Genomic DNA, 19,427 nt, shown 5'->3' with positions numbered 1-19,427 from the left:
ATATTTCCTTCATATTAAATTGGTGGTTACTCAAAATAATTGCATTTTGCCCCAGTCGAATAAATTATCAAAATACAAAAAAGTAATTGGAATACTTCTGCAACACAGTGTAATATTAAACAGTTACATGATTTTTACAATGTAAGAATTTAATTGAAACTTTTATTGGACGTATGTTCTTTTTTGATAAATTAAATATTTTGATTATACATTGCTTTAAACAATAGTTTTTTTAACAAAGAAGACTACTGCATAGGTTTTGAAAAAAAAATCTCCATGGTAAAGTGCCTTAAAATAAATATCTGAATATTACAGCTCTAGACCAGTTTGTGTATGAGTGTATGCATATGTGTGCCCTGTGATGGACTGGTGTTCCATGCATGGTGTACTACTGCTTTACTTTGAGAGAAATAAGCAGCTGATAATGAAGGAATCGGTGTCATATATAGTCTTTAGAGACAGCTCCTAGAGCATCTCGACTTGAGTTTGTGTAAGCGCAATGACATAACTATAATATCCAATTCTTTAATTAAACTTTATTGGAAGATATTTATCTGCCAGTGAGACTCATCTCCCTAAGAGCTAATAGCATTTTCTGGAGTAAGGCATGAATGAAAAATCAGCAGTGTAAAAATAGCTTTAATTAGAACTTAAATAGTACCTCTGGACAGGTTTATCTTGTCAGGTAGTTGAATTAAATATGGGGAAATTGTTCCACAGAATAGACACTTCTACATATGCCAAAAATATTTTTCTATATGTGTATGTGTACATAACGTATTCATATTAAGAAACTAACTTGAAAAGACATTCCTAGTAAATACAACTCAAGTAACATAGCATGGAATTTAAGGACACATTAAATGAAAGTCACCTTTTTATTCGTTTTTCTTCTGTTGTCTTTAGTAAGAAATGAAGTGTTTAGTATGCTCACTGGATGATACATAAACTGTACAATCATACCCCGGTATAAGAACATTCATTATACAAATTTTCACTAATCCAAACATGAAGAATTTGTTATAAGAACGGAATTTCGCTAATCTGAACTTTGATGTTTGAAAGTGACTGATTTTGGCTGAGAACCTTCTGAGAACTGTTGAATTCAGCACCAAACAATAGCTGTTTGTTTCTGTGTGGGTGCAAAACATTATGATTAAGGACGCCGTGAGGCAGCTGTCCTTTGTTTACAATCAAAGCACAGCCTGTGCTTGTGCTCTTATTTTCAAAGTGTTTATTTTGCGTGTGTTTGTTTTGTAGTTGCTGTTTATTATGGGGTCTTAAGAAAGAGAAAAAGATTCTTTAGCGCAATAGTCAACAACAGTATGTACATGTACACAACCAATCACTTGGATACAGATCTAGTGAAAGACATAAATAAGATATCATATCATATCATTAAATATTTTACAACTATAGTTGGCTTATTTGAGTAGAAGTGTATTGTTAACTAAGCTTGCAATAATATCCACTCAGTGAAAAAAAGAACATTTTCTTACCTACTGGAGACATTTCTGGTACACTTGCTGTGTAAGGACCTTCCAAAAATTTGGGCTCATTGTCATTGATATCTTGAACCTTAATGACAAATTCAGATTCGGGCTCCAGGGGCCTGCCTGTTTTTATATCAACAGCCTGAGCACGCAGGGTGTAGTATGGTTTTTCTTCTCTGTCAAGACTCCTTAAAGCATGGATGTCTCCTGTAATTTCATCGATGGTAAAAATTGAACCAGCTCCATCTCCAGAGAGGGTGTATTTTACTGCACTGTCGCCTTTGTCCAGGTCAGAGTGCAGCTGGAAAAGAAAGAAAATGTTTCCAGATTAAATTCATTTTATTCCAACTGAAATCTTGTAAGTAATGATGTAATTTACAGGACTTCAGTTGATGTGATTGAGCTTCACCTGAAATACCTTATTCTTCATTTGTTTCTTGAGTTCACCTCAAGACTTCTATGGGCTTTTACTAATCTTGCTCTAGATTTTAATTAACAGTATTAATATCATACTGAAACATCTCTGTGTGTCAAGATGTATTAGGATAAAACTTATTACTATTTTGTGCTATATTAAAACACTAATAAGTCAACCCCATACATCCTACACTGTAACATGGATGGCCATGCACCATTCCTTAGGAATCATACTCCATCTCAGAATTTCTAAATGTATTGTTTAATCATATCCTCCAGGTTTTATTATTTTATTATATACTTTTCTTACATCTTAAATTACATTGAACATAAAGTTATTTTAAGCCCTGTTGATTGATTACTATGGTTATGTTACATAACACTATATCATACAATACAGAATATTATTAAGCAGTAAAAATGTGCATAACCATAATTTTTTTTGGCTAATGATTTTTTGAAAACTCTGTAAATTTACAATCAGGCATTTATTCTTATATTAAATTAATTCTACTGCACTGTGACTCTACTGGTGGGTGTTGGCAATACTGACCTAGACACTGCACTGCAGATGGCTACAAAAGTTGGGTTGACCACACATAACGTAGAGTTATAGTGAAAAAACAAAAGTGCTTTAAAATGGGCAAAAACGTAATGCCAACACAAAGCCCATGAATTACATAATCCCAAAGAAAATTCAATAAAAATGTTTTGAAAAAGATGAAAATCATATTTACAAAAAATAAATACAATGTTTCCAGCCTCAAGCTGTAGTCTCCAAAGAGTTTAAGACTTTTATTTGGCCAAAAGGAATTTTAGAAGCCTTCTCAGGAGATATTGAGTTTTTAATGAAAGTTCGGGAGGAATGAAGGCAGCCGAGCTCATTCGACACAGCTGCTGCAATTCCCACTAATTCTGACGCAAACAACCGGTCTCCATATATACCAAACGTCATCCTCTCTTCTTCCTCGATTGTTTTCTGCATCCCTCCTCCATCCCCTCTCCACCTTTATAGCTGCCCAATTGGTCGCATGGTGGTCCTATCCTCCCCGTCCAACGGCTGGAAGGTTGGCCCTCAGCCAAGCGGGTTAAGCCAAGTCTTCATATCCCAATAAACGATTCTAATTTCTCCCAACCTTTTGGCTGCTGTCATTCCTCATGAATTCCCATATAAAGATCGGAATGGAATATCTTTGGCTCATCCTTTAGGCTTATCCAGTATTAAAATTCACAAACATTGACCACACTATATAGAGACCAAAGACATTAAAACATACATTAAAGCCAAATTAAATCATTTACTGTATACACCAGAGAAAATAGAGATTTTTCAATGTAATTTAATAACATGAGAACCAAATACTTTTCCTATTAATTCAAGCAAACCCTGTGAACTCTATTGCTTTTTTATATTTTGGATTCTACCAGTCATGTGCAACTAAGATTTAAATCACTGGAGTCAAACAAACGGCTTTCAGGGTGGTTCAGACCTAAAACTGGGACAATCAAAGAAAGTGATTGTCCTTGCGTAGCCCAGTCAATGTTCTGACCTGAATCCTACTGAAAATCTGTGAAAAGACATGTAAACTGATGCTCAAAATGTTATTGATAAACTTACTTCAACAAAAAGACAAATTTCTGCCAAAGATGCTACCACCAAATATTGAATTCACAAGTTTCGATACTTATGCAAATTTTTCTTTTCTTTTTTCTATCATCATCCCCTTAGATATTATCAGTTTAAGCATTTAGATTTTGACCTGTGATGTAATTTGAAGTTCTGTCTGTGTCATTTTGTAATTTCAAATGACCAAAAAAAGTCAGAAGACAACCCCATTGAACTAAAAAATATTCCAACTTATTCCAACAAGAAATTTGAAATGTTTAAGTTCTTGTTTCAGTCTCCATTTAAAACAGTAGTAGAGTTGCACTTGAGCTCCATTCAATACAAATTCTTACCCAGGTTCGACCCCGATACAAATGAAAACCAAGAATGCAACAGATCACAGATGCTGATCACAGATGGATGCATTGTCATGTAAATTAGGCAAAAAGAACTCTAAAATAATTTGTGCATAGACCTTGTATATGGCAGTACATAAATAAACTGAATTGTACAAACTGTATGTGCTAATATACTGCATAGAACAGTAATGACAGAAGTAAGACATACTGTTTGTCACAAGCACCCTTTTTGATAACATTGCCAACATTGCAAGACTGTAACTGAAAAGGTCTACATTTCTAGGAGTATAACAATCATTTTACATATAGACTACAGATCTGTATCTGAGATTCCAGGAAAAAGAAATACTTAAAATCTCCTTGTACGGTCCTACACAATTACTAGTCTTAAGTCAAATCAAATGTAGCACCCAACTGCGTCTTAATGGCATCTGCTGTTACTGTGCTCTGTATGAAGTCACACAAAAAGCTTAAGTTTTTTAAGCTTTAAGAAAGAAAGAGTCCTAGAGCTGCAGTTCTTTAATCAAAAGCTTAAATTGGGGGAAAAAAACCCACATATACTGATCTCCTTCTGTGATTGGTAACATGAGGAAATACATTTGCTTATTTGAAAGAAACTGCCAAAAAAGCACAAAACAGCAACTCTAAAAAAACAAGACACTTTGAAAACGACTGCTTCAATATTTGCATAGATGTTTTTTTGTTAAATAAGTGAAGACCTCATAAATGTTATATTTCAAGAACAAAACACTTCACATTTAGCACTAAATAATGACAAAACCATTTCTTCTTTCTTAATTCTCTGTGCTTACCAGCACATCCAGTAATTATTAATTAGAACCAAAGACAAAATCACAGGTAGTATGTAGATTTAGGAAAATAAATTGTTTATGTCCAAAATATAGACAGAAACAGAATAGAGTGTAAACACCATCTGATGTATTCTGATCCTTAATTGCTTACTACACCCAGTATAAATATATAAAAAATAATTTTAATTGTGCACGTACAGTATATTTTAGAAAAATAAATTATACAATTATTTAACATTTTTTTGGCATCATTCTGATAACTACAGAATTCCTGGAATTATACATACTTTGACTGGTACATAAGCATTAAATCACGTCATTAATGATAGAGTTGGCTGTGCACAGATGATAGGGTGATTTAAAACTTGCTGAATTCCAAGACTGTTGAAAATCAAGACAGCAACACACTGTTGAATTGGTATTTTAGAGGCTGAACAAACTCTATATACTGCATATGTCTTTATAGAATGTTCTCAACCCATATTTTCTAACCCTGCAAGACATTAGAGCCAGAGCTAGAAGGCTAAACTGAAAAAGTGGTACAAACCTATGAGTTGAAAAAGAAAGAATAGACCTAAGTCCTAAGAGACCCAGTAGGATAGCAAGAGCAGGTATTCCTGGGTTTCAAAATATTAGCTGGAGAAGATCAGTGGTCATGGCAAAGAAGCTGGAAGATGATTAAATATGGGTCACATTCTCTTATCTATCTTATGAAATAAAGCATTAGCAGGAATTCAGGTAAACAAGCATATGTACATTGTAGCTTTTGTACTATGGTAGCTCCACTACATTGTAAAACAATCAGGGTTCAGTAGTAGTTATTTACTGCTTAGTAATCTCTCAAAGTGAAGCTTGGTGGATAAAAAACAGTAAAGCTGCCTCTACAACAGCTGCAGTTTTTAAACTGATTTGAAATTTTCCTGTGTCCTGAGACTTCTCCTTCAAACCACAGTCAACCTAACATGATGCATAGACTGATGAAGTTCTTAGACATCCCTGCAGTTGATTGGACAGGTGACAGATTCCAACACAATGGCTCACATCTTCATTCTGCTCTCATAACAACAGCTTTCTTGCTATTGTTAATAATGTTCTTGCGAATATGACAAATGGATGTGCTACTTGCCAGAAGTTAACCGAAAGCATCATTTGTGAGATGTGTGTGACATTTAGGGCTGAACATACACATGCTATTACAGTACATATTAGTACACAGGTCATCAATGTTTTATTAATGCTACAGACATAATTTATTACAAAATAAAATAAAAGATGCTGGTAGCAGTAAGGAGACTATTATACTAGGAGACATCATGGATGTTTGACTAAAAATGTATGATTCAAAATGTCTGAAGCACAGTGAAAATTCATCCACAAAATAAGCAAAGTCTCAAATGGCATGGCTGAAACTCTTCAAAGAACCCTCTAAGGAAAATACTAAGGATAAAGAAAAATAGAAAGATAAACAATATTGATCTACAAGCTTAAAAAAATCAAGACAGGCAGAGAGAAAAATGTTTAATTATTCCCTGTACCTATTTCTGGAACCAATTCAAATAGTTGTTTAGTACTAATGCAGGGAAAATATTGAAGGATACATTGTGTAAGATCTTTGTCGTATCAGTATATTTACAGATCATGGAAATTTGATAAACAAGCCGTTTTTGTGAAACTAATTTGCAGATGGAGTATATAATACACATCAGGATGAAGCAACACTCCAAAAAGTAAGATAAGATCACTTTATTGGCCATATACTCTTTCTTGTATTAGGAATTTGTCTTTTTGCACACCCCAACTTGCTCTCCATGAGACACACAGAGTGGGAGAAAAGTATGGGGTCAGAGCACAACGTCAGTCATTTATATGGCACCCATAGAGCAGTTGGGGTTAAGGGCCTTACTCAGAGCCCCAACAGAGTAGGAGTATAACAGGGCATGCTCTATAGGCTAGAAATAATTTAGACTTTAGTGTCTGATCCTAATGCTATTTTTTTCAGCTGTATTCAAAGAAATAAGAGATATTCTTTATAAACCATTAAATATATAATCAGACAGTTAAGAGAGAGAAGATATTGGAAAATTGCAATGTAATACTCAACCATAAACATTTAGGGCAAACAAAGCCAGTTAATTATACATCAGTCTGACTTTTATTGTGTACAACATTCCAGGAACAATGACATGAGCTACAGTATATACATATAGTGACAATAATCATGGAGACAATTACCAGAATAAGAAAATATGATGTTTTCTCAGCAACCTGTATGATTATGTGGAATAACACAGCAGCAGCAATGTCACAATAATAAGTCAGCAATGGATAGTAGCAAAGTCTGATATGAAATATATAGTTTACTAGCCTTTGATAAGGTTCAGCATAGAATATTAATTCTTAAATTAAAAGCCACAGTGCTCACAAAGACTGAGAAGCAGTTAACAAGCAGAAATCAGATAATATAATGAGGACTCAAATTGGGGTGATCTAATTTGTGCAGTAACACATGGAAATGTAGTAGGCTAACTGTTCTTGCTGATTTATATCAGCAATATAAATTCTGGTGTATTTAGTAAGCTAATAAAATTCATAGATGATACCAAAACAGGAGGAAAGCAAATACGGTAGAAGCTGCAAAGATAATTCCAAAAATTTAAATAAAATTAAAGTTTATGCAAACAACTGACAGATAATATTTAAATGTAGACAAGTTCTGAGTGATACATGAAAACAAGCTATTGGTATAACATTGAAAACAATTTGAAAGAGCTACTGTACCTACTGTATTTACGCATGCCAAAGTTAGTCAACTTACAAAAGATAAAATTAATTGACAAAAATACTGTGGAGGCAATAGACAGCTTTGTGAAGATTGAAATATGGAATATGCAATTTAAGCAGCCAAGCACAAAATTAAGGTGGAAGAGATATTAAATGAGAGGAGCTAGTCCTATACGTACCACAGTAAAATAATACTGTGTTGATACTGTATGCCATTTTCCTCATCAGATAGTGTTGGAAAGAAACATACAAAGAAAGGTTCTTGAATGGCTTTGGAATAAGCATTGGAATAAAAAGCTGAAAATGTAAAAGAGTAGGCTGAACATGTTTACTTAAATTGGCTTGTGTGCTTTATTATTTTCAATAATGTTAATTCACTGTTTAACAATTTCACTTAATAAACTTATAATAATAAACTTTATTTTATATAGTGCCTTTAAAGGTGGCTTCTCAAAGCACTTTACAGAATGACAACAACAATAAATAAAAAGAATGCACAAGATAAAACACAATTACAATATACAGAGGAGACCATGAATGGTGGTACTAAGAAAAGCAGAGGGGTGAAGAATAGTAACCAGTTATGTAAAGGCTCTTCTAAAAAAGAAGGTTTTGAGTCTGGATTTGAAGGAGTTTAGAGAAGGTGACTCTCTGATATCCTTGGACAGAGAGTTCCAGAGCTTGGAGGCATAACAAGAGAAGGCCCTGTCACCCATACAATGTATACAGGCTTGGGGGACAGTAAGGAGACCAGAATTAGAAGACCGAAGGTTGCAAGGTGAGGAGTAGGGCGATAATAGTTCAGACAGATACTGAGGTGCCAAGCCATGCAGAGCCTTATAGGAGAGCATGAGGATTTTAAAGTCCACACGGAATTTGACAGGAAGCCAGTGCAAGGACTCCAGGATAGGAGTAATGTGATCGTTTACACTAGACCTGGTTAGGATTCTGGCTGCTGAATTTTGGACATACTGCAGTTTGTTCAAAGTAGATTTAGATACCCCAGCGAGTAGAGCATTACAGTAATCTATTCGAGAGAACACAAATGTGTTGATTAGCTTTTCAGCCACAGTTAGTGATAGCATAGGGCGTAGTCTAGCGATATTTTTGATTATTATATTTGATTATCCAGGTGATCGAACTACACTTATCTTTCTTATGTGCACTCATGTATTTCATTGTGATCTGTCTAACTAATTCTGCAGGCAAATGGATCTTTTGAGAATAGTATGAGTAAAAAACATAAAACCAGAAAGAGAAATGAAAGCTTGAAAGCTTCAATAAAAATGCTTTCATAGTTGAACTTTCCAAAATTATGATTGTCAACATTCTTCCCCAAAAAGAAAGAAATACTGTAAAAACAACAGATAAAATATAGAAAGTTCCTACACATGCAGTATTGGTAAAAATGTTGGGTATAACCTATTCTTCTATTTGTGTTTATACTGATGAAACTAATGATGAATCTCCTTAAACTCAGGTACAAACAGTACTGATAGCTTTATATATATTAGATATATCTGATATATATTGTGCTACTATTTTGATGATGAAGTAAAACATTTACTTTTTCAAACTGTTTTGTGCAGTAGCATTAAATGGCTGTTTTTTATTGATATACTGTAGTTTTCTACATAGTCATGTTGTGCAAGATATTTAAATTACTGTAACCTTGATATTATATTATATTTATTATATAAATACCCTAATATTAATTTAGCCTAGATTAATCTAGCTCAAATATAGCCTTAGGTACTTTGGTGATATGATTGGAGCTGTGGATTTAATTAGATTGTGTACACCGTACAGTAGGTCACTATTTTACACTCAGTAGTGAAACAAGGATTCAGTGGAAAATTATGTTAATTGGAACTCGTTTAGGTATCTGAAACAGGATTTAATATGAAAAGTTAGTTTCAGTTAGTTTCACTAGACTACAAGACTAGCATAACAGATAAACTGGTTGGCATCTTTTATTATGTTCTTTATTACTGTGGCTTATAGTCTCCAGTCACTCAGCCTTCTCTTCACTTGTAGTCTAAAGCCATCCCCCTCTGCTCCTGCACAAAATCTTCTTAAATGTTATGATAAATTCTGCTAATTTGTAGTTATAGCAAGCTGAGACTGAAACTGGCACACAATCTGCTTTTTCAGAAACAAGCTGTATATACAGTATGTAACTTTTGATGAGTAGGAAAATATTTTAAAAAATTAACATCAATGAAAATTTAAAAATTCCTCTAATTGACTCAGAAAATGATCTGATTCTGAAGATTTAATTTCCCTGCTGTAGCTCCATTTTTCCAAAAATAATCTCTTTCCTGAGGGCAGTTTAAATATACTTTCTTTGTATGTACTATATGACAGCTTGCCTGGCTGGTTTGGTTAAAAACAGATGATAAAAATTGACTTTTATTCTCAGTTTACCATGCCTCTCATAGGTGTTTCAATACACTTGTTTACCTTCATTCTTAATGAAGGTGATTTATTTTGTAACTGTTGCTTGAAGAAAGCTTGCGGCACTATTTTTAATGTTTCAAAAAGATGCCTCACAAGGTAAAGTATATGCACATTAATGAACAATTTAACTGGGCTTTATCAGGTTTTTTTTAGAAAAATCCTCTGACCTTTTTGTACTATGTAATACTGGGGAATGATAATTTCCCATTTTGTGCCACTTGTCTGCCCACTTAGTCTCCAGCTATCACCACAGCCCTGCAATAAGCAGATTAGAAAACAGATGGATGGATGAAAACACTTTAGACATTTTATATAAAAATAATTAAGCAATGAATTGTAAATACCAAATAGAAAAGAAAATACAAAATAAATACAAAATAACTCAGATCTTTCCTATTGTGTGCATTTAGTGATATTATCACAAAAATATAATTAAATTAAGTATTCAGACTCATGAACTTGATGAAGATGTGCTGGAAGCAATTTAAACCATTTTTTTAGGTTAGTCTCCTGTATATCAACTGCAGACACTGGCCTGGTGCAATTTTTGTCAATTCTCCTTGGCAGATTTACTCAAACGCTCTAAAGATGATTGGAAATCACTTATGGAGAACAGTTTTCAAGTCTTTCCACAGATTTTCAATAGGATTCAGAAGGCCACTCAATGGCATTAACGTTTGTGTTCTTAAGCCAACTCCAGTGTAGCATTAGCATTTGCCTATCAGCCTATCAACTTCCTGCTGAAAGGCGAATTTTTGTCTGGGCTTTAGGTCAGGTTTTCATCTATAATTTGCCAGTACCTTCCTCCATTGTGTTCCATCAGTTTTTACAAGCTTCCCAGTCCCTCCTGATGAGACTGATGATGCTTATTTTCTGGATTTCGGCCTGTTTCTTGACCTTGATTTTTGGATTGTGTCTTTGGCGCTTTATACTTAATCTACCTCTGGGTTTTTTGGACTTTCACTCGCCCTTGGACTCCGCCCCCAGACTTCCTATTTATTTTACAGGTTTTGGATTTTTTGCGACCTTGTAACCCGTATGGAGTCCATCCCTTGCCTTCTGAGCTGTGATCAGTTTGACAATATTTGCCTGCTCTTGAAAGAATGGGACTGTAAAAAAATCTATCCTTTTCAGAAGCCTAGATTTCGGTAATGGAATTTTTTATCTTAATATGAAAAAGCTTTATATTTAATTTTCTTTCCTCTACATTTTTTAAATTATTTATCTTCATTCGAATTCAATTCAATGAATAATTTATATCGATTTATATCGAGTAGCTTTTCCATTTAAAAATTACTAAATAAAAAAATGGCAAACAAAGTTGTAGATTAAAAAAATATGTTAGGTAAGACAATGTTTCTGCCTATTTGTTTGCTTGATAATGTGCACTTAAGAGGTGTTGTGGTTTTCTATGCTAAGACATTCATAAAAAACATATCAAAGCACACCACTGGTATTTCATGGAACAATGCACATCCCATAATCAAATAGTTATCATGTAAATTTATTGAAAATACACTTGTATTGATAAATCACATACTGTCGTAATCAAATGATAGGCTGGGGTACAGATCCTGCTGTCTGTTTTTGTTGTCTCTTATCATTTTTATTACAGTATGTCTGTGATGCTGTGTCATCTGAGATGTCTGGGACTTAAAAACAAACAAATTCACTTACTTCTTATCTCATTAAAAAGATGCTGAAAGAATATGACACTATTCAACTAAATAAAATTCACACAATAAATAGAGCAACAGCTGCTACTTGTTGAAACTTAGTGTAGCAGAAAGATTGTGGTTTATCTATAATAGGTCAGGCGTTAACTTTCAGATGTAACTGACACCTGAAACAAAACTTGATCTAGAGTAAACAAAGGAAAATGAAAAGGTTAGTGAATATTTGTACAGCGAAGCTAGATAATTCAGAATACAAAGCTGAAAATCTTTGGGAAATTTCCTATCATAACTTAGTAATAGTATTTACAGAAAGAAGTGAGTAAGGCAATCCACTCTTGTACTGTGGGGCTTGGAAATAAATAGAAGACACATAATCAATGGAGACCACTTTTAGCAAGAACAAGAACAAGAACTAGAACAAGCCCTAAGTATAATTTTAAGCTTCTTCGCTTCACTTATAGACAATAAAAAAACAGGAAAACCAGTAGTGATTTTACAGGAGGGAGGAAATCTGCAAGAATGTTTGTTAGAAAGTGTCAATTTATTGGATGGAATAACCACACATGTTCTTCAAGAATACTGATATTATTTGTGTCATTACTTTGTTTTACATGTGAATGTGGGCTAGATCAGACCTAGAATGTACATTTTGTGTGCTGCATTGTTTGTCATTCTTTGTTTCTTTATTTACACAGGGATGTTTTATTTCTGCAATGCAGTAATATTTTATTTTTTTCTACATTTACTTCATTCAAACTGATTCTTGCCCCATATTCTTCTACATACCGTTTAAAATGTGTACTTGATCCAATTTATCAAGTTATGTTTATGAGACTTTGGTAGAGTGGATTTATGTTTTCTTTTGCTTATTGAGTGAGACACAGCACAGTTGTATATATGAGATTTATTGTATCTTCCTAATTATTGCTCTGATATTTATGACTGCTTTGTAAGGATGTGGGGCATTGGTGGTGTAGTGTCATGGATTCAACAAGGGAAGGAAAGGAGTGTCCCTTTTGGGTTGTTCTTCTTCCTTCTTAGTTGGGAGCCTTCTTTTTGGTATTTGGGGTAATGGGAGGAAATTGGGTGGTGGTATATGTCAAGAATTTCATTAAATACTCCCACTTGTGAATATGCAATACCTACCTTTAACTAGTTAATTAATTATTAATCAATTACCTATTTCACCTCATGTGCCTATTTACAAGTATAAGAGTTCTTATCTGACCTCTAGTGAGTGAGAAGTTGGTTGCTCCTGCCACTTCCATTTACACAATGTTACAAAGGTCACATTTGAAGCAACAAGATGTTTGTAGATTTGTCAGTTTTTGTTACTATATACCTGTATATAATGTCATCTTTTGAGAAGAACAAAACACAAAAAAGTGTACATACATTTTCTAATTTCTATAGTATGGTCAGGGGGTGATGAAGAATGGGAATGGGAAATTTAAAAACTAATATTTCTGATAAAATAGTTGTGTTCTACTTTATGCTTTTATAATGTTAGTCTACTCATCACTCACCCTGGAACATGCTAAGTTTGATGGGATTCTAGATGCAGACAGGAATAAAGTCATGAATCACATACTTGACAGATCGAAGTTGAAGAAGATGAATGCCCAGTATCTGGTACCTAGAGTATTAAGGAATTTTATGTCTCATCTTGATGTGGTAGATATATGGCTCGTGAAACAAAAAATTTACTATCTCATGACTAAACATAAATCATACTACAGTTTTGAGTATAGTTTTACCATCTGAGTTTGTTTTTCCCCTGAGGTACACAATGCTGAAATACTAGCAATGTCACTGTGAGATAACAATGCTAATTTCTGTAGGTTTTCACTAAATGATAAATCCTCAGCCCTACAACGCACCCCTGTATTAACATTTTAATGCTGCACAAAATATGAAATCATCTAAAAATGTTTTTTTAAATCAGCGCATGACTATTTGTATCATTCATCGGATCTCTTTGTAAACTACATATTCAGGTTCTCTATAAAAGCTATCATTGATGTTAAGCAGTATTATTTTTTTCTTATTCTATCAAAGTAGTGGTTTTCTGTTAGGCAGAATGTAAGAAAATGCAGAGAACCTAAGTATAGTTTATATATTGTATCATCCCCTCACATTCAAAACACTTGGCTGCATTATTTTTCAAATTGAAGATTTTAAGGGTACTAAGAATTATTCTTACTTATTCAGAAACCGCTATTGTCATGAGACTTACCAATAGTCAGGTAAAGTAAAAAGCACAATGCTCATAAAAATTTCAAGCTGTCCCTCAAACTGTAGCTTATGTTTCATATTACATAGCAGATAGGGAGAAAATATTCTATGCAAAGAGCATTTGGAAACATGTTGTTCAAATTGTATTTCTAGTATGTGTCCAATTGCTATATAGAAAAGTAAGTTAGTAGCCCATGAAAAAGTTTAAATCCTTTTTTAAGAATGTAAAAGTTTTAAAACTTTAACCTTGAAAAAATATTAAAATGACCTGTTTTGACTTTTTTTAAAAAATACCTCCAAATCTACACTGCAAAACCAGGGAAGTAGCTCATTAGAGATTATTAGTGTTTAGAGTTCTATGCTAATCTAAACTGTTGGCCAGAGCAAGTTTGATATGCCTTGTAAGGAAGAAATTCAAGATGATTTGTTTTAGTGTGATTTAATTTTAATATTTACAATGCCTAGAATATGTGTACATTGTTTATTTTTGTGTGAAAATTATATTTGTTTTGGTTTGATCAATTCTCTTTTTATTATTTGCTATTATTTTTAATTAAATTAAAATTTTATATTTTTGTTGACATACTGTATATATATTTTTATGCATGACCTTTATTTTAGAATGTAAACAGACAATACCAGCTTTCAGCATTTCCAGGAAAGTATTTAAATAAATAGTGCTATTAATTATATTGTCAGTGCTTCATTAGTTAAACCTGATATCAGAGTGCAGTTTGCAAACAAATTCAGTTTTTTCCACTAGTACATGTTATTAATCAGTGTGATCTAAAAACCAAATAGAATACATATATATATACTGTATGTACTTTAGGGAGTCTCATTTTTATAAGATCAATCATAATCCAAGAACCAATATAAAATAGTGTGAATTTCAGTAAGTGAAACTGATTGGAACATTAACATTTTAGAAATATGACCCCACAGTAATTTGAACAGAAGTCTCATTAATAAAATGTATGAAAAAAAAAAACATAATATTGGCAGCACAGATAAATGACATCATTATCCTTAATGCAGACATCATTTTAACACCCATTTTCACCAAGTCTTGCAGCATTTGTCTTCAGCATATATTACAATTGTAAATGTCCTTCAGGTCTTAAATGCATAATAATGAGAAACTGAATTACTGGCAAACCTGGTGCATAATTTTATGTACAGTAAAAAATTACTGCACATCTGTAGTTGTGAATTATCTTGGCAGAGCTTTTGTACTAAATACTAAACTGAAATGAAATTATTTATGGACAATTGTATATGTGACTAATATTATTAAAATGTTTATTTATCTCAATACATCATGATTACATTTAATACTGAATATTCATTCAATGTGTGTCTGTATTTAAATCTCTTAAATATATACACATTGGCATAACAATAAGAAATGATAACCCATTAATACTCATAACTAAAAAGATTGATAATACAGAAACCTAAAACTAGATTTCATGTACAGTAATATTTTTTTGCAGAATATAAATCAAGTAGGAAATACTTGATTCTTCCGAATTCAATTAGTGACATATTAATTAATACAATTAAAACTAATACTGAATTTAAGGAAAGACATCATGTGTTTTGTATTTTGCACACTAGATACCTTAACAGAAATGTCAGGTGATGGTATAGCGATGTCACACTGATTATTTTCTTTTTGTTTTCATATCCTTTCATGAATTCCTATTCTTTTGCTCTTGAATTAGTGAACACTAATGAATGTAATATAATTTAATTGAATCATTAAATTGTATTAGACATGACTACACAAACCATTTGCTGTTTCCCCTGAAACTGTAAGTCATAATATTGACCCTTTCAGTGAGCAATATGCTTTTTAACTAAAGAAGAAGAAATTATTTTGCTTTTTATAAAGTATTGTGCATCCATTTACAGTATAAATGGTATCCTGGGTTGTTGCAAGATGAAATTATGATCTTCTAAAAGTAATCTTGTAAATAGAAATAGAGAATATAATGTAAAGATATTGAATATAAACAGGCCATTCAAAACAAGTTACCATATTTTTTTACAAAAACGAAATTATACTGAAAGGAAAAAAAAGGAAGTAAAAGAGTAAAAAATCTTGGAAATAACAATTCCTTGATTTTTCAAGCTTACTACAGAAAGTCCTGAATCACACAACATTGTTCTGAGACTTATCTTATTCCACAGGAAATGTGCATTGTAAAACTTGGCATGCAAATGGATCTTTAAATCCTTTTCTCATGGTTAAAGATGCATAATGTCACTAATGTTTTTAAGCATGGTAACACCTGCATGAGCAACTGTAACTGAGATAAGCATAGGATTGTGACAGTATGGAAATTGGCATGTGTACTCTTTTTTCCTTCTTCCTTTGTACTCCTTTTGTCCCTCTAATTCAGGTTAAATTACCTCTTATTGCACCTGCACAGACCATTTTTTTCATTGCACCTGCAATTGGCATGTTGCTTAAATCCACGTAAAGGCTGTCACCAGCCACCTGATTTCAGTATAGCAAGGTATTGCAAAACCAGAACACAGGAGGGAGATTCCTTGTAATAAACTCCTAGGAGCCACAACAATTCTTTTTTGGGGGTTTTTCTTTAACCGGGACTAGCTACACTTGATAAAGGACTTCAATTTGATTCAGTATGGAGACCAAGATAAATATATTTTTGTTGTTTTCTGTATAGTAAGCCCAGTTTATTTCATGCTCAATCTCTTCTCTACAAAGTGCTTTATTGTGATGTGAGTAGATTAGTCCTTCTTTGAATTTCTTTGTTTTATTTGTCAGAGTCTTTAATAAATGCCTTCATTGTGTGGTTATGTTGAAATCAATTTTTTGTGAATATGGTTAAATGTGTCTTCTACTGTAAGTTTAATGGTATTTTTATATGTTTGGTATTCCATATAAGGTGCTTTCTTTATTTTGAGATATTGTCCATGTAGCTACTTTTCATTTTTTGGTTGCCTTTCACTTTTCCAAGGTCACTACCTTCCTACACAATTGTCAGATTCCTTTGAGATGTACTGTATAACACTTTATCAATGAAAGGAATGAGTTGAATCAGCAGCAGATTTGCTATTAACACTTTTTAAATATCTATTCCCACTTTCAAAGACAAGTCTGAAAAATATATTATTGAGAGAATTGTTTCAGGGCAAACAATGGTAAAGCCAAAGGGTTAGCCTTATGTTGTGCATTTTGCATTAAATTTGTGATATTTTATTGCTGATGAGAATGATAGATTTAAATAAATCAGATTGTATTGTATTATTTAGTTAGACTAGCATCCTTATATTTAGCCTGTATGTCTTTTGCTCTTAAAACAGCTCTACATCTGCCTGATGCAGTATATCTTGTGACACATATGTCCATTCTAAAAAGTGACAGCTATGCTGATATTTGCTTTATTAAACTGATGATGGGTAATTGCACCAGGAGGTAAAATTGCAGAAGTTCAATTATAGTGTGCTCCTTTATGCAGGACCTGCTGTGATTCTGTTACAGTTGACTAAAATGGTCTTTCACAACCATTTCGACAGTAATAAATAAAATTTATTGTGTTCCATCTGTATCTCAGTAGCAGTTTAAAAATGCAAAAGATATACATGTGGCTCCAAGGGGTATTAAGTGAATGTAGTGAAAATAGCAAAAGATATATTACCTTGCCCACATACTGTGGGTCAGAACCCATGTACTCCTCCAACACGAAGAACTGGTTCCATACCCAGCCACGTTTGACTCGTTGGAAACTTGATGGACCATTTCTCATGAGCTCCACAATGCCCCTGCGCTGTTCCTTTGCCGGTCTGTTTTGTGGCGGAGAATGCAGTGGTGTAAGAAGACCGTTGTCAAAGACAAACCAAAGGAACAGCAACAAGCAGTTCCTTGTAAGCATTGGCAATCTCTTAAGTGGAGTGTCTTGTTAAACTCCAAAATTTCAGCTGAAAGGTACGCAATCAGGAGTGAGCTGAAAATAACTTGATGATGATCATTCACGATGTTTCTCAATATATCTGCACACTGTAGTCTTTTTAATTACTCATTCAGAGTAATACCCTGAAAAAACAAAGAAAACATTGTTAACATATTCTGAATATATTCAGAAAATAATAATTTTCAATGAACAAACACATTACAGAAGGGATATACCATCAGTTATTTTACGATGTGTTTCTTTGGAATGAAATATCACTCTAAATGAAAAAAAACCTGAGGGTGGTACAAGAGATCTGATGGGTTTCAAATAGAGTTACACCTTTGAAAGATGTTCTAACGTAGCTAGATTTTTCCTTTCTGAGTACATTTTAAGTTCTTAATATGACCTTCTGAGGAAATTATCTCTTACACACTATTAGTCATTCCAGTGTCAGCTAAGTTAGGAGTGATAAACTTCAGAAAAATAAAAATATACAAAATAGTAACTCAGCTAAACTGGACAAGAAAAAAAAAATGTTGTCTTAAATGGCTTAGTTAAAGTGATCCTTCACTTAGCCTAAGTAAAGTTTCAATTATAAGCAACACTTTGTTCAAAGACCAGACTAGGGAAAATGTCAAAAACAACCACTTCAACTCTCTGGCCTTACTAGTGGAATAAAACCTTTTGGGTGGTGGTTGTAAGATGAAGCAGGAAGAGTACATTGAACTAAACTGTAAAAATAAAAGCCGATGTGAAATTGTATCTTTCTTATTCACGTTAGATAAAAAAAAATATTGTACAATTATTAACTTATTTGTAGAAAGGCTATTTTATTGAAATACTGTATATACTGTATGTAGTTAAGAATTAGGGAAAAAGACAGAAGACAGTCAGAAGACTCCTGCATGCCTGCATACTCATTCAAGCAATTCAGACTGAATGTTATCAAGGATAATTAAGTGTATAAGAAAACACCTAATAAATGCATCTGCATTGTTAATATAGGGTTACTTTGCAGATCAAGATGCTAGTGATTTGGGCCTCTGATAGTAACAACTAACCCAGCAATTAGGAAAAAGTCCCATTGTATTAGTGTGTGGATTGTCATAAGGCTCATTATAATAATTGCCATGTGTATGTGCCAGGCACCTTTTGTCAAAGCATGATTTTGTGATTCCAGGAAAGATCTGTTTTAACTGCAAAGCATAAAACAACCCAACGTCAGAGGATAATTGTGGATTTATGATGGGCTTGCATGACATTTTAATTGTTATATCTGAAGCTTTACTGTAGAAAGGGTACTGGTTTTAACAAAACAAGAATAAAGATTTGAGCAAAACAAGAATGATATTTCTTATAATCATGTTTTGTACAGTATATGTGGTGTTTATGTTTATGTTTAGATAATAGCGTTGTTCCATTTTTTTCTATTTTTGGCATGAAGCAAAATGATGTATTTTGGATAGAAGATATGTTTTATTGAAACATTAACAAAACAGGGCAGCATGGCAGCATAGTGGTTAGCATTGCTACCTCACAGCATTCAGATTCTGGACTTGGGGCGTTACTCTATACATGTGGATTTTGGATGTTACCCCCATGTTTGTGTGGGTCTTCAGCGTGTGCTGTAGTTTCCTCCCAAAATCCAAAGACTTACTT

The 19,427-nt window shown here is 33.2% G+C and overlaps 1 protein-coding gene across 2 annotated transcripts in view; it reads right to left on the bottom strand.

Moving 5' to 3' along the window:
* The window catches only part of LOC102686477 (cadherin-12-like), a 119,358-nt gene that overhangs the window by 51,131 nt on the left and 48,800 nt on the right, over window positions 1-19,427 (bottom strand). For both annotated transcript variants that reach the window (XM_069190931.1, XM_069190932.1), the window contains exons 2-3: window positions 17,514-17,908; window positions 1,500-1,794 (exon numbers count right to left, since the gene is read on the bottom strand). In XM_069190931.1, the coding sequence (XP_069047032.1) occupies window positions 1,500-1,794; window positions 17,514-17,747 (529 nt within the window). In that variant the 5' untranslated portion in view covers window positions 17,748-17,908. The remainder of the gene's footprint in view (window positions 1-1,499; window positions 1,795-17,513; window positions 17,909-19,427) is intronic.

The sequence above is a fragment of the Lepisosteus oculatus genome, chromosome 6 (assembly GCF_040954835.1).
Source record: "Lepisosteus oculatus isolate fLepOcu1 chromosome 6, fLepOcu1.hap2, whole genome shotgun sequence".
Classification (NCBI taxonomy): Eukaryota; Metazoa; Chordata; class Actinopteri; order Semionotiformes; family Lepisosteidae; genus Lepisosteus; species Lepisosteus oculatus.
The sequence above is the reverse complement of the archived record's forward strand: the minus strand, read 5'-3'. Positions and strand labels throughout refer to the sequence as shown.